The 13875-nt window shown below is 48.9% G+C and overlaps 1 protein-coding gene across 7 annotated transcripts in view; it reads right to left on the bottom strand.

The window, feature by feature from the left end:
- smarcd3b (SWI/SNF related BAF chromatin remodeling complex subunit D3b) overlaps nt 1-12116 on the bottom strand; it is a 33676-nt gene extending 21560 nt beyond the window's left edge. For 2 of the 7 annotated variants that reach the window (XM_076047497.1, XM_076047502.1), the window contains exon 1: nt 1915-2278. In XM_076047497.1, coding sequence (XP_075903612.1) covers nt 1915-1992 — 78 coding nt within the window. In that variant the 5' untranslated portion in view covers nt 1993-2278. Of the gene's footprint in view, nt 1-1914; nt 2279-10572; nt 11726-11974 lie in introns of those variants that run through there. The other 5 variants (XM_076047498.1, XM_076047500.1, XM_076047499.1 and 2 more) reach the window with 5 other exon arrangements.
- Between the last annotated feature and the right edge of the window lie 1759 nt (nt 12117-13875).

The following is a 13875-nucleotide window of genomic DNA, read 5'->3' as shown; positions in this document are numbered from 1 at the left end:
GCCTCTGGAAGTGGCTCTGAGGAGAAACCCGACCACCGTAAACGACAACATTCCTGCTGCTCCAGTGTGTCTTTCCCATCCGGCCGTCCGCTCGCTCTCTCTCTCGCTCTCTCGCTCGCTCTCTCGCTCGCTTCCTGCCTCGTCTCGGCTGTCAGCCGTCAGGCGGGAATATACACGCATCCCATTGATTTAGTACGAGGCCGTTGGTCGACGCTCAGGTCCAAAAGGGTGCAGGGATACAAGATCCTCTCGGCCCGCAGGAGCAGGCTGAGGAACAGCTTCGTCCCCACAAGTCATTAGACTGCTAAATGACGCTAGCTGCGTTTCAGTGACAGTTTTTTTTTTCGTAAAAAACACAAGCGATATTACAAAGTACAATTTGCACGCGCTTCCCATTGAATGGTGTGAAGCGCGCAAGCCGTACAATCTCCTCCGGCGAGACGCCACTTTGCAAAACGTACAAAAGGTTTTGCGTTGAGGAGCAGCTATTTCAGCTGCTTGCTGTCAAGAGTGGTTGCGATATTTTTCTCTTTAAGTCTCTGATGATCGACTTCATCTTTGAGCTGAGTCGGCCTTTTTTTTTTCCCAAAAAACCACTGTCATATTAAAATATCCAATCCGAGACAATATGTATCATGGCTCCAAAAGCGTCTTCAGGCAAAAAAAAAAAAATCCAATTTGAGAGTATGTGTTTTTTTTTTTTTTGTATTGAGTCGCTTCTTCCGTCACCCTGACCTTTAAATAAAAGCTGTGATGGATCTTTTTGTGCATATTCACAAATGCGAGAGAATCAGCCAGTCGAGTCGTTTCTTGGTGCAACAATCAACGCAACTTGTGTCCCATCGTTAAAAAGAGGTCGCACGCATCTGAAGAGAAAAAGAAACGACCCCCCCCCCCCCCCCCCCCCCCCAACAGGAAGCGTGAGTGACCCCCCCCCACACACACCCTCTCGGGGACGAGAACGCGAGTGGATGGGACTTATGTTAATAGTTGCCTAACCTCTAACCGTGAGCAACACTTGACTTGACATTTTCACGCTGGCTGCACATGAATGGGGCCGATTGTTTCGCCGCTCATTTCCACCACCCGGCCGAACGGCCATCTGCCCTCGGCCACCTCCGTCCGAGCGACGCCGCTTCTTCTGCTTTCTTTTCAGTTTTTTTTTTTTTTTCTTTTTCTTTTTCTCTCCTGTTACTACGTTAGCTGTCGCCTCGTGACCTCACAGGTTCAAAGCCCCGTCGTCCAGCCGGAGCGCCGCCGCCGCCGCCGCCGCCGCCGCCGTCACCGCCACGCTGCCTGGAAAAGCGACTAACCGGCTGTGTTGTTGTGAGTGGACTCGTCTCTCCCCCCCCCCCCCCCCCCCGCCACCCTCCCCCCTGCCTCCCTCCTCTCTCTGTCTGTGACTCCCAGAGAAGCTCCAATATTAGCCGAAAGGGGAGCTGGCTGCTGCTGCTGCTGCTGCTGCTGCTGCTGCTGCTGCTACAATAGTCTTTTCTTTCCTCTTCCCCCCTCTGTGTTCTCTCGTAGCTCCTCATCCATCCATCCCTTCCTCCACCTCCTCCTCCTCCTGCCGCTGCTCCGCTGCATCCATCCCCTCCATGCTGCTCCACTTCCAGCCGCCTCCTAGCAGGCAGGCAGGCAGGCAGGCAGGCAGGCAGGCGGGCGGGGGGGGGATCCAGCAGAGGGAGTGAGGGGTGGAGGGGGGACGGAGGCTGGAAATAACCTTCACATGGCCAGCTTTGCCCAGCTATCTCTCACACACAGACCGCCGCCACCGCCGCCGCTGCTGCTGCACCGACTTATACACACACACACACGCGCGCAGCGCGCACACACGCGCACACACACTCAGATGCATGCCAGAGCCGCCGAGCTCCCCTCGTTTCCCCAGGAATGACGGACAGCGCCACTCACCACTCCATGGACCAGGAACTCAAACAGTTTGCTCTTGGTGGCTTTCCTGGCTCCCCCCGCCGTCTCCTCCGTGGCCATTTGCTCGCTCCCCTCCGCTCACTCCCGCTCACTCCGCTACGTCTCCCCTCTCCTTCTTTTGTCTTTCCCTCTCCCTTCACCCAGCCTCCTGTTCCCCTCCCCTGCTCCACTTTCCTTCTCTTTGTGCTCTCCTTTTCAGCACTGCCTGTCCCTGACTCTCCTTCTCTCTCTCTCTCTCTCTCTCTCTCTCTCTTCCCTCCCCTCCGACTCTATTTTGAATGTGCGGCAGCCCTGCCGAGGCGCTCGCTGTGTGTGTCTCGCTCACTTTTTTTTTTTTTTTTTTTTTTTAGTTGAGCTGCCTTTCAGGAGCCCGGCACGTCGCTCGGAGGTGGGAATGGAGGTGGTGGTGGTGGAGGGGGAGGCGGCGCAGGGGGGGTCTTTCAGGGGGGTTTCAGCCAACCCACTCGATGCCCGAACCCCCCCCCCAAAACCACCCCCCTCCACACACACACACACACACACACACACACACACACACACAGCACAGCTGTTGCATTCCATTGGTAGATAAGGGCATGCGGTGCAGCCAGCCTCGCTGTTTGGTCCGAACGGGGGCTGGGAAGGTTACTGACTCCGTCAGCCATTCCCCTCCCCCCCCCCCCCCTCCTCCACTCTCCTCCCCCCCCTTTCCCCTAGTGACCAACCCAGAGGGCCACGGTCAGCGCACACACACTCACACACATACACACACACACACATACAGTACACACAGGCACAGCTTCGAGTGCTCAACTCATTCTCAAATAAAAAAGGACATCAGGCTCTTAAAGGGGCCAGGCTGCACAAATGCACACACGCACAGACACACACACACACACACACACACACACGCAAGCTGCCATATATGAAGGAAACATTACGCAGCAGCAATGATGATGATGATGACAAAAGAAGAGGAGGAGGAGGAGGAGGAGGAGGAGGTATTTCCTCGACTGGAAGCTCTTCAGTCATCGGGGATTAATACAACAATAATAATAATCGCTGTGTTTGCTCTCCGAGAGCACAGAGTGGGTGGGGTGGTGGTGGTGGTGGTGGTGGTGGGGGGGGGGGCTCAATGTGCTCAGAGGCCACTTGACAGAGAGACGAGGGCCACGTCAAGAGCACCTTCACTTCCTGTGTTCCTCCTCCGTCAGCGTCAGGGTGCACTCAAAGGTTATGAGTCGCCCCCCCCGAGCCGCCACCCTGCACTGCACTGCACTGCACTGCACTGCACTGCAGCGGGCGCCACTCCCCTCGTTAGCCGCTTTACCTTTCACCCACTAGTTAAGCCCAGAGGGGCCGACAACGCGGGGGTGGGGGTCAAGCGAGCTGATGGTGGACTGCAAAGCTGAGTTTCCTCCACGAGGGATGAATGAAAAGAAAGAAAATGAAAACGGACAAAACTGAAAAAGGAGCTAAACGACGCAGGTGACTGACGCGGAGTGAGCAGCGGCTCGGGATATTATTCCTCCTCACGGCCGACTGTACGTTAACCAGGTCCGGCCCAAAAAAAAAAAAAGGAGGAGAGGGAGGCAGATTATTAAAGGACTCTTTCACATCTTCCTGCCTGCCTGCCGTCACCCAGGCCTCAGATCATGGCAGTGAAATATTCATGAGGTTATTTGAATGACAAAGGAGGTGAAGTGGGGCAGATTCGGGGGGGGGTTAAGGTGGCGTTGAGGGACATCTGAAGGCAAGTTGTCACCCCCCCCCCACCCCCCCATTTCCCCCATCCTTATTGTTTCCTCTTCCTGTCTTCCACTCGGTGTAAAAACAAGCAAGTGTGGAGGGGCTGGTGGTGGTGGGTCGGGAGGGGGGGTGGAGCGGGGGGTGGGGGTGGGGGTGGGGGGTCCTGCATCTTAACACGTAGTCACAATATTCTAACAATGAGGTTTTAGAAAAGCAAGGAGGATGCGATCCACAGTGAGAGGCTCCTGTGCAGTGTGACTTGCTCGACTCATTGGGAGGCCAGTGGCAGCAGTGGCAGCAGTGGCAGCAGCGGCAGCAGTGGCAGCAGCGGCAGCAGTGGCAGAAGTGGCAGCAGCAGCAGAAGCGGCAGCAGTGGCAGCAGCGGCAGGCGGCGGCGTCCCCTCAATTTACTGGCCAGAGCCGGCAGCCTGTGAAATTAGTTTGCTTGGTGGTGACACCTGCTGTTGAAATGAGCACACTGCCGGTCAGTAATTGCGTCTTCAGGGGAAAGGGCCTCAACTTACAAATCCCGAACAACTCGTCTTCCTCCCTCTTCAAACCTCTGGAACAACCAAAATAAAATCCATCGACATCCAACGACGCCCTTTTATTAAAAAAAAAAAAAAAAAAAAAAAATCCTTTCTAAAATTATCCCTGTTATTACGCAACGCATGACCGCGGCTTGTCATTTTTCATAAGTCAGAGACGCCCGAGTGTTTGCTTCTTGTCCTCCGAGCTATTGATCCGAGCTCCTCCTCACACTGGGCCACGCTCGACAGCGACAGCGCGGCTCTGACAGCCATAACAAAGGGATCCGACGGCTCGGTCGCTGCAAAAGAGTGGGGGGTCTTGAGCGCAGGAGTACCCCCTGCTGGACCCCCAACAGTCGCCCCAACCGGAGCCAGTCAGCCTCACCAAATGGTTGTGTTGCAGACAGTGGGGGAGGTTGGGGGGACTTGGAAGGGGGGGGGGGGGCGAGAGAGCACCAGCAGTATTACTGCCGACCAACAGAGGGAGCAGCCACACACAGAGACAGACAGACAGACAGAGGGGTCACTGTTTGCAGAGGTGGTGCAGTGACATGGATGACCAGTCACCATCAGACACACAGCAGTCTGCTCTCCCATCCTGCACACTCAATTTTCTGCACACATTTTCTTTGCCTGGTTCAGTTCATCAATCCGTCTATTTATCTTTGTCCAATTCAGCAATACCTTCTGTGGCCACCGGAGGGAAACAAAGAGTCCATGCCAGCAGCCTCATGATTAATGCATGCAGTCCGGCTGCTTCTCCCGAACTGCACTCTCCAACACGACGGTGCTGCTGCACCACCGCTTCTCTCCCAGCTATGCTGCGTGAAATGGGATTTGTGTGCACAATGCAACCCAGTGTACAATGCACTCCACTTCCATTAAAAAAAAAACAACACACACACACACACACACAAAGAGACAAACTGTGCGTACAAACATTACGGTGCGATACAGTTTTTAACAGACAGTAATGCCCATCTTGCAAAAACCACAGGTTTTCCTTTATCAGGATTCTGGTTTAAGACAAACAGGCTCCACTGGAGGGAGACACAAAACCTCGAGTGAGTCGGATCCTCTCCTGCTGCTGGGCCCCTTTATTATTTTTTTCCTTTTTTTTTTTGTTGCCCTTTCTCCGCTTTAAGAGCTAACACAATAACCTGGCTCAAGCCTGCTTGAAGGGCCACAACTCTCCAAAAAATCTCCTCAACGGGCATCAGGCACCATCAAAGAGAATGTACCCGACCTCCGCTGAGGGGAGAGGGGAGAGGGGAGGTGGAGGGATTAGGGAGCAGAGAAGTACATTGCAGAGGCCTGATCTCGTGCAGCTCGGCATGTGCACTGAAGGGGAACCTAAATGGCAGCCGAAAATAATGGGGCATCTGCCGGTATTTGCGATCAAAGTGAGCCGGCACAATACAGCGAAGGGGGAATAAAGCGCACGGGGGTCTCACAGCGCCGCCGCTAAGCACTCGAGAAACAGAGTTTTGGGTTCGGTGTTGGATTCCGGGGACTCGTTTGGTGGACAAAGCATCTCTATCCGGGCACCATTCACGGTTCAGCTGCTCGGCTGCTTCCCAATAAAAAAAAAAAAAAGAGAAAAAAAGAAAAAGGGAGAGAAAAGGCAGGCATTGTGGGAGCAGATGGAAAGATGGAGCAACATTAATGAGGCAAGTTTTCCCTCGCGAGCAGCCAGCCAGCCAGCCAGCCAGCCAGCCAGCCAGCCAGCCAGCCAGCCAGCCAGCCAGCGACACACTGGAACAGGGCCCGAAGCGCTACCTGCTGCAGGGCATTTCCTGTTTGCTGTAGCCATGACGACGAGGTAATCTGCCCCCGCACCCACGGCCGACAGCCAATCAGGTGCGAGCGGGGCGCTCTGCAGCGACTTTGAAACTGGAGCAACAGCTGGTGGGCAAAGCAGTCGAAAAGAAATCCGACAATTTTCTTTTCATTTTTCTTCCAACGGATTCGGCGGGCCGTGCTCGTCGGCTTGGAGCCGGCCGCTTTGAAGCGAGCGTTTTAGCGGAAAAACGCTACCCACTAATGAGTCCTACAAAAGCCACAGCAGAAAAAGTCCCTCCCTCCCTCCGTCCGTCCCTCCGTCCCTCCGTCCCTCTTCTTGCATCCCGAGCAGAGCGTTAGCCCGAATCTTTCAGCAGCGCTCTGGCCGCGCAGGACAGGACGGCGAGGCGACAGAACGAGGGCAGGATTTGGAATGTGGAGGCCCGTCGCCGTGCACACAGGCCTGCGGAGGAGGCGCAGGGAGAAGGAGAGCAGCTCGCTTCTCCGCTGCCGCTCCCGTTAGACGCAAGACACGAGCGAGCGACCGCCAGCGCAGGGTCGGATGATGCATCCGACCCTGCGGTTGCAGAAAGATTCCGTCAATAAGCAAACACACACGCACAAGTAGGCACACTTGTAAAGCTTTGGAACAAGCACCTGGTTTGGTCTCTCGTTATACACGGTTATATAATAAAATACAAGGCCAAAGATTGTAAATTTTTAAACACACAAGTATAAAAGTAAAAGATAAAAAAAAAAATGCAAAAGACATCTAACTCTAAAATCACTGAATTCCATTTCAGCGTCGGAAAAAAAGCATCCCAACACTTCCTAGTTACCAAATATGTACCTGGTGTGTGTGTGTATATATATATATATATATATATATATATATATATATATATATATATATATATATACACATATATATATATACACATATATATACATATAATATATATATATATATATACATATATATGTGTATATATGTGTGTGTATATATATACACATATATATATACACATATATATTTCTTTAGTCAAATTCAGTCGCACTGCTTTCTACCCATCAGTAGAATGAGTTTAGACTCTGCCGTATCGAGTGCAAAGATGAATTCAGGTCAACTAACCCGTTCGTGTAACAGCAGCAGACACAAACGCTGAGTCTGAGAGAAGACGGCAACATCTCCTCAGACACGCAACTCTACAATATGAAGAGGTGTAAATATGCACACACACAAAAAAAAAAAAAAGCCAAAGAGGACGGTTGCTACTGATGAGGCAGCATTGTTCGACTTCAGAGAGCCAAGCTGCTCGGTAATGAAATGTTAATTAGGTTGCGAGCGCTCCAGTAAAAATCTGATAAATCTATTATCTGATGGCAGAGTTGACAGAGTGCACTTGCGTTTATGGATTTCACATTTTTTCCAAGCTCTCCCGCAGTGTCGCCGACTGCGCTTGACATTTGGAAATATGACAGAGGCAGCATGCTATATCCACATCTCACAGCTCAATTACTTTAATGTCTATCTCGTACTTCTTAATGAGACTCACTCCAACGCTCTAACTCAACCACGCCATTGATGAAACTGCAGATACGCTGCTTTTAAAATCTTTTAAAACCTTCTGTCATTTTAAATGAATTCCAAATGGTTTCACTTGTTTCTATTCCTCTAAATACACTGGAGCTTATTGACCAATCTGATCTGCTTTGGTCAACGAGGATAAATGAGTCGTATATCACCTCCAATCGATTCCTATCAAATATCCTACATCTTTAACAGGGAAGATGATCTTTTCATCCGAAAAGTTGAACGCGTTTTCGCCTGCATGAAAAGCAGCACAGTTCAGCTATTGCCAGACCAATCGTGGCCCACATCAACAATGGACAAACCATCTACTCGGTGCTGACAACGCTTCAAGCTTTAAAATTGAGCGAAAACAGGAGGGCTTTCCTGTAAAGCTCATTTGTTTTGGCCGTCGCCTCAGCACATTCCCAGCCAGCCAGAAGTGAAGGAAGTGTCCCCATTGTCCATTCACAAAATAATGCGAAACACAAAAGACAGAGTCAACATTTAATTGGGTGACGTACAAACCCGGGGAAGGAAAAAGAAAAACAACCCCAAAAGAGTCGGAGCTATCAGTCTTTCTGATCTGCCTCTCGGCACAAAGAAGAAAAACGCTTCTGGAAAAACTCTGGCGCTGAAAACCTCAGCGAAACATTGATCGACCTTGATGAGTCTCCCAAACTAAATTTCAAACACCACTGAGCAGAGTGACCGCGGATTAGCTGCGTGTGTGTGTGTGTGTGTGTGTGTGTGTGTGTGTGTGTGTGTGAAGAGTGGTGCTCTCCAGTGCAGCTCTCCATAAAAAGCCAGGTCAAGCATTCATCAGACTGTAAAAGGAGCTGATCCTCAGATCCTCCATCAGACCTCAGGAGCCGTGACGGTACCTCGCATACTGATGGGACGGCTCGCCTTCTCTTTGTGCCGTTGGAAATATCTGTGCCAGCAGCTCGGCCAGGGAAGGCGAGGGATCGAAACGAGCTATTTTAGACCTGTGGGTTTTTTTTTTTCTCTCTTTTTTTCTCTCCCCCTGCAGAGGTAGCACCCCTTCCGTATCGCGCTCCTCTCAAGAATCGACCACATTGACGGAAAATAAACCGCCAGGCTGGGAAAACAACACGGCGTCCGTGCCACAATTTTAAAACACAGTTCAAAAGCTTCCGACCAAGCCGAGCGCACAAACACAGACCAGGCAGGATATTCAAGCGCCATTGTATGGAAATTTGAACGTGTAGAGGAGGAGGAGGGAGGGGTTCTTTTCACGGTGGAAAGTTCAACATTATTCAAAGGTCTTGCAAATGAAACCAACAATTTTCAAGAGAGGACTAATTTACAGTCACTATGCAAGGATACATTTTCAGAATCGACATCTATTCTCACTGTGGAATTGGGTTGATGAACGTTTTACTTTTCTTCATCTTATGAAAAAAGAGAGAGAAACGTAAATTGGTAACAAAGAAAAACCAAATAGTTCAAAGAACAACAGGAGAGCTTTGTAAATGTCTGACTTTGGTATAGTTGAGCTCTTCCTAATGACTCAGGAGTTAGTCCAGGAGATTCATACACATACATAAGCCCTACCGGCTCAACTCTTAGCTCCAATAGTGGACATGAGCAGGTGTATTACCAGGCACATGAATTAGGGAATGTGTTGTTTTAAAATCATGGCTCTGAATGAAATTAATAAAACAGTTCCAAGACAAGTTACGTTGCTTCATATTTAAAATACATGACAAAACCCTGCATGCAATTCATCCATTTTTTTTTTATTAAAAAAAAAAAAAAAAGCTAACTATTTGCTCCATACACAGTTCGGCGGATTGTATGCAAAGACTTTAAATCTCTACAAACAATCAAATCAAACAGGTTTTGGCTGCAGTGTGCACTATTTTGTTGCAGCTGCAGATGGAATATTAAAAGGGGTGGGGGAGGAGGGGGGGGTTGGATTTTCCTTTTGGATCAGCAAAAGTCTGCACCACCCCAAATTCCTCTGCTAATGCTCCTGCTGTGTGTGTGTGTGTGTGTGTGTGTGTGTGTGTGTGTGCCCAAAGTCTGGCAGCGGCAGATTAACACAGGGAAACTTTCCCTGCAAGAGTCAACACACACACACACACACACACACACACACACACACACACACACACACACACTTGCATAATATTCGGGTTTGGAAATGGGCCCCAAAACAAGGCACAGTAGTTCAGAGTAGTGAACCACGCGGATGGAGGGAAGAGGAGGGATGGCTTTTAAATTAAAGGTGTGCAATGCATGCCTGCATGCCTGCCTGCATGCCTGCATGTGTGTGTGTGTGTGTGTGTGTGTGTCAGTGTGTCAGAGGATAGAGAATGAAACTAAAGACCGGACCTCTGCTCAAACACGGGCTTCCTCTCCCTCCGATGCGCATCTCTTCCCCCCCGGAGGGCCCTCTGGTCTACATGACTCCTCAAGTGTCTGATTCCCACACGAGTCAAGGTTAACAAGCCGCGCTGGTGTCTGCGTCGGCTGGAAAACGGGGAGTGGTGGTGGTGGAGGAGGTGGAGGTCTGGGCTGCTGCAACTGTACAGTGCGCGGTGTGCTGATGCAGGCAGACAGACAGACAGACAGACAGACTAGGCTACAGTCCCCCTAAATATCCACCACCACATCCTCCATCCCACCCACCCACCCCCCCATTACTGATGTATGCACCCGTGCGACTCGGAACCAGAGCCGGTGGAGAACCCATGCCATCTGCAACAATGATTCTCTTCCAACAAGAGGCATAAAAAAAATAATCACAACAATGCGAGGGACGAGGTGGAGGGAGGCGCGCGAGAGGCGCGGGGGGAAACTACGGTGTGCGCACTAATCCGGCAGCCCGCAGGGTGCACAAAATATATTGAGTTTCAATGGTGGATGCGAGCGGCGGCGCAGGCGGCGTGAGGTAAAGTGATGTGGGGATTGCAAAAAATACCAAAATCCCCCCAAAAAATAAATATCGAAATTAAACAAGCAAGGTGCTAATATATCACGAGGTAGCAAACGCATCCATACCTTTCTCTCCATCACTGTTGTTTTGTGTTGGGGTTTTGTTTTTTGTTTTTTTCCCCCCTCAACAACTGCAACTGTAGGACGTGTCTCGGTTGGAGCGGTCCAGTTCCGGCGCGGCGCACACAGAAGCTTGTTCTTGTAGTCCACCTCTTCTTCCTCTTCCTCCTCCTCCTCTTCCTCCTCCGCTGCTGCTGCTGCTGCCGCTGCTGCTGCACTCCCTCAACTTCCTCACGGCCCCTCAGACGGCGGCGTCTCAGTCTCACTTCCCCATTAGCGCCGGACGGCGAAAGCGACTTATTAGCAGTGGCCTGTGAGGCGCCGAGCCGGGGATGGAAGCGCAGCCACGATTGGTGAAGCCTCGTTCGGGAAAAGGGGGAGCGAGGAGCGCAGGCGCGGTCTCTGCTGGAGGGTCGATATAATGAAAAATTACCCGTGGCAGGGAGTGTCATCAAATTATTCTCCTGAGCGAGTGGGGTTTTTTTTTTTTTTTGGTTGTTGTTGTCGTTGGTATATAAATTTTTTTTTTTTTAAGGCGATGCACATCCGGTGCGAATTAAACCCAAAGCGTAGCGCAAGTGGTGATGACAGATTATCACCGTTGTGTTTTCACGCATCTTGCATAAACATGCTGACTCTCAGAACAAAGACTGACTTTTACCGGCGCTGCACTGAGACCTGTTTTACTGAAGCCACAAGAGGCAGCAGCAGCAGCAGCAGCTAGCAGCACAAAAGAACTGAATCACTGGGGTAACAGGACCACCTCATGGGATTCACTCTCTTTTTGGAATGCAAGACCTGACAACACAAGTTGAGAGTATTATAAAGTCAGTTTCATTAAATTATGATGCCCTGCAAGTCTCAGAGGAAGACGTTTAAAAAAAACATGAGCTGTATAAATAGATGCTCCAGATAGGAACTGATAAAATAACAATTAAATAATAATAATGTTCATGTTATTCTATTTATTAGCTTTTTCTTCTTTTCTTTAAAAAAAAAAAGAAGAAATCTTTCTTATTACTGTTGATTGTGTTGTTTCAACTGGCAGACAAACATTGACACTGTTCTGTCTTGTGTTCCATTGCTGCTGCAACAACGTGAATTTCTCCCATGGGGGACGAATAAAGTTCTATTCTATTCTAAATGCCTCAATGTCCTTACCTGACATGGATAGAGTTGAAGGAAACAGGACAAAGTATTGGCTATACTATGGGACCTACAGTGATCACTCTAGTCACATTATTGGTTGAAATGTAGTGGTATTAGCTGATGTAGATATTCGTATTTTAATGTATACTTTTTTTTTTTTTTTTTTAAGGATTTTCTTGAAAATATTGTTAGCTTGTAAACAGTGTTTTTTTTATTTTATTGAATGTGAAATAAATTCTAATTTTGTGTGCTTGCTCACCTGCTTGGTGCTGCCTCACAAACCTTTCTCTGGCCGTTCACTTCAACTACTTCTCCACCCGCCGCTGCTCCTCACCCTGTGATGTGCCGCAGTGTGTTTAATGTGACAATGACGCAAAGTTATGACTGCGAATTTAAAAAAAAAGGGGGGGGATTTACACAACCAATTTGGACAGGTCCCTAAACACACACGCTCCCTACAAATTCCAAGCTAATTTTTCTCCTTCTCAACAGGAAGGAGACAGCCATTGACACCAGACTTAGACAGGTACTAAGATACTGCATTCCTTTGGGATACCATCTGAGATAATATCCATCATAAAATCATTCTACGAACAGTTTTAGTGCAGTGTCATCATGGGACATAGCCTCTCTGAGTGGTTTCCTGTACAGTCGGGAGTGAGACAGGGGCAACATCTCTTCCATCCTCTTCCTTGTCATCATAGACTGGATCGCCACCAACACCACAGTTGACAGACCCAGAGGCATCCAATGGACCCTATTCTCCCAGTTGGAAGATGTTCACTTTGCTGATGGTCTCGCTCCCGTCAAGCAACCATTACAACACGCAGGCAAAAACTGACAGGCGTAACTACTATGTTTTCTGTTCATTAAAAATGACATGAACTTTTACTTCAGTGAAACTCATAGGTAAACTTTTTTTTTTTTTTTTTTTTTTTTACACTGGTCAGATGGAATAAAGATAAATAGCAAAACATTGTACAGTATTTTTGTTACATTCTTAAATTTATTTAAACAGTCAATGTTTAAATAATCAAAACAACAAACAACTTGTAAAATATCCAACCATCCATCTTCTACGCCCACTTCCTCCTGCACTGAGGGCCACCGGGGTCTGCTGGGGCCTCTTTCAGGAGTCAAGGGGTGAAGGCAGGGAACCCCCTGGACAATTTGCCACTTCATCGCAGGACTACTTGACAAATATAGTCTCTTAAAATGTCTTCCAAGTCTCTTCGATCTCAAACTCTGCAGCATAAAGAACTTGCTGGAATTTCAGCCGCACCTCCGTTCTTTTTTTCACGGTAAGCCTCTTCATGGATGGGAGAAGGCTGAGCAGAAATAGTTCATCCTCATCTCTGCAGTTGGTAGAGTGGGCAACTGAAAATCTTGCCTCTGTGGGGTTCTGTCTTTCACGTTTTGGAGCTACTTCCATTTTTTGATGAAGGGATTGACTGGAATCTACAAGGGAGGGAGGGGAAAAGCTTGTGCTGACCACTGGCAGGGAGCTGTGCTGCTCATCTTTATCTGGTTCTTTGTCAGCATCATCACCGCCTCCAGTTCTCTGTGTGACACAGAGGCAAAAAATATATATATTCAGTGACTGCTACTGGGAAGAAAAACAAAATATTTCACAAGTTTGATAACATTCAACACATTCTTGGACTAAGGCTGCAAAGATTCGTAGACAAAAAACAATCATGAACATAGTTGACAATGAATTCTATTGTCGACAATTAAAACCATTAAAATAGTCATTAGGAGTATCCCTATCTTGCACATCTGCACATTCACCTGTTTTTAATATATCCATGTAAACAACAAAAACACAAAACAAACCAACAAGGCCAAGGGTGGTGCACCTGAGCCACAGTAGCGCTGGCCGTCACAGCAGAGCGCTTATTCTTGCAAACACGAAGGTGTTTCATGAAGCCTTCTCTGCGCAACACTATTCTCTGGCAGTGGACGCAGTGGTAGTGCAGTTGAGATTTACACTGTAGGCCACATCTGAGAATGGTATACCCTATAACAGAACAATTTTGCAACAACTGAGGAAATCTTCTGCTACAATAGGTCACGGAATGATTTGTTTGGTTCCATCCAAACGAAACTGATCTATACTGTGACTCGCACAAAATGCTGAATGCATACTTTACCTTCATG

Source organism: Nelusetta ayraudi, unplaced genomic scaffold (assembly GCF_046127955.1).
Source record: "Nelusetta ayraudi isolate G7.1 ecotype Tasmania unplaced genomic scaffold, CSIRO-AGI_Nayr_v1 ptg000094l, whole genome shotgun sequence".
Taxonomy (NCBI): Eukaryota; Metazoa; Chordata; class Actinopteri; order Tetraodontiformes; family Monacanthidae; genus Nelusetta; species Nelusetta ayraudi.
This window is presented reverse-complemented; position numbering and strand designations above follow the sequence as displayed.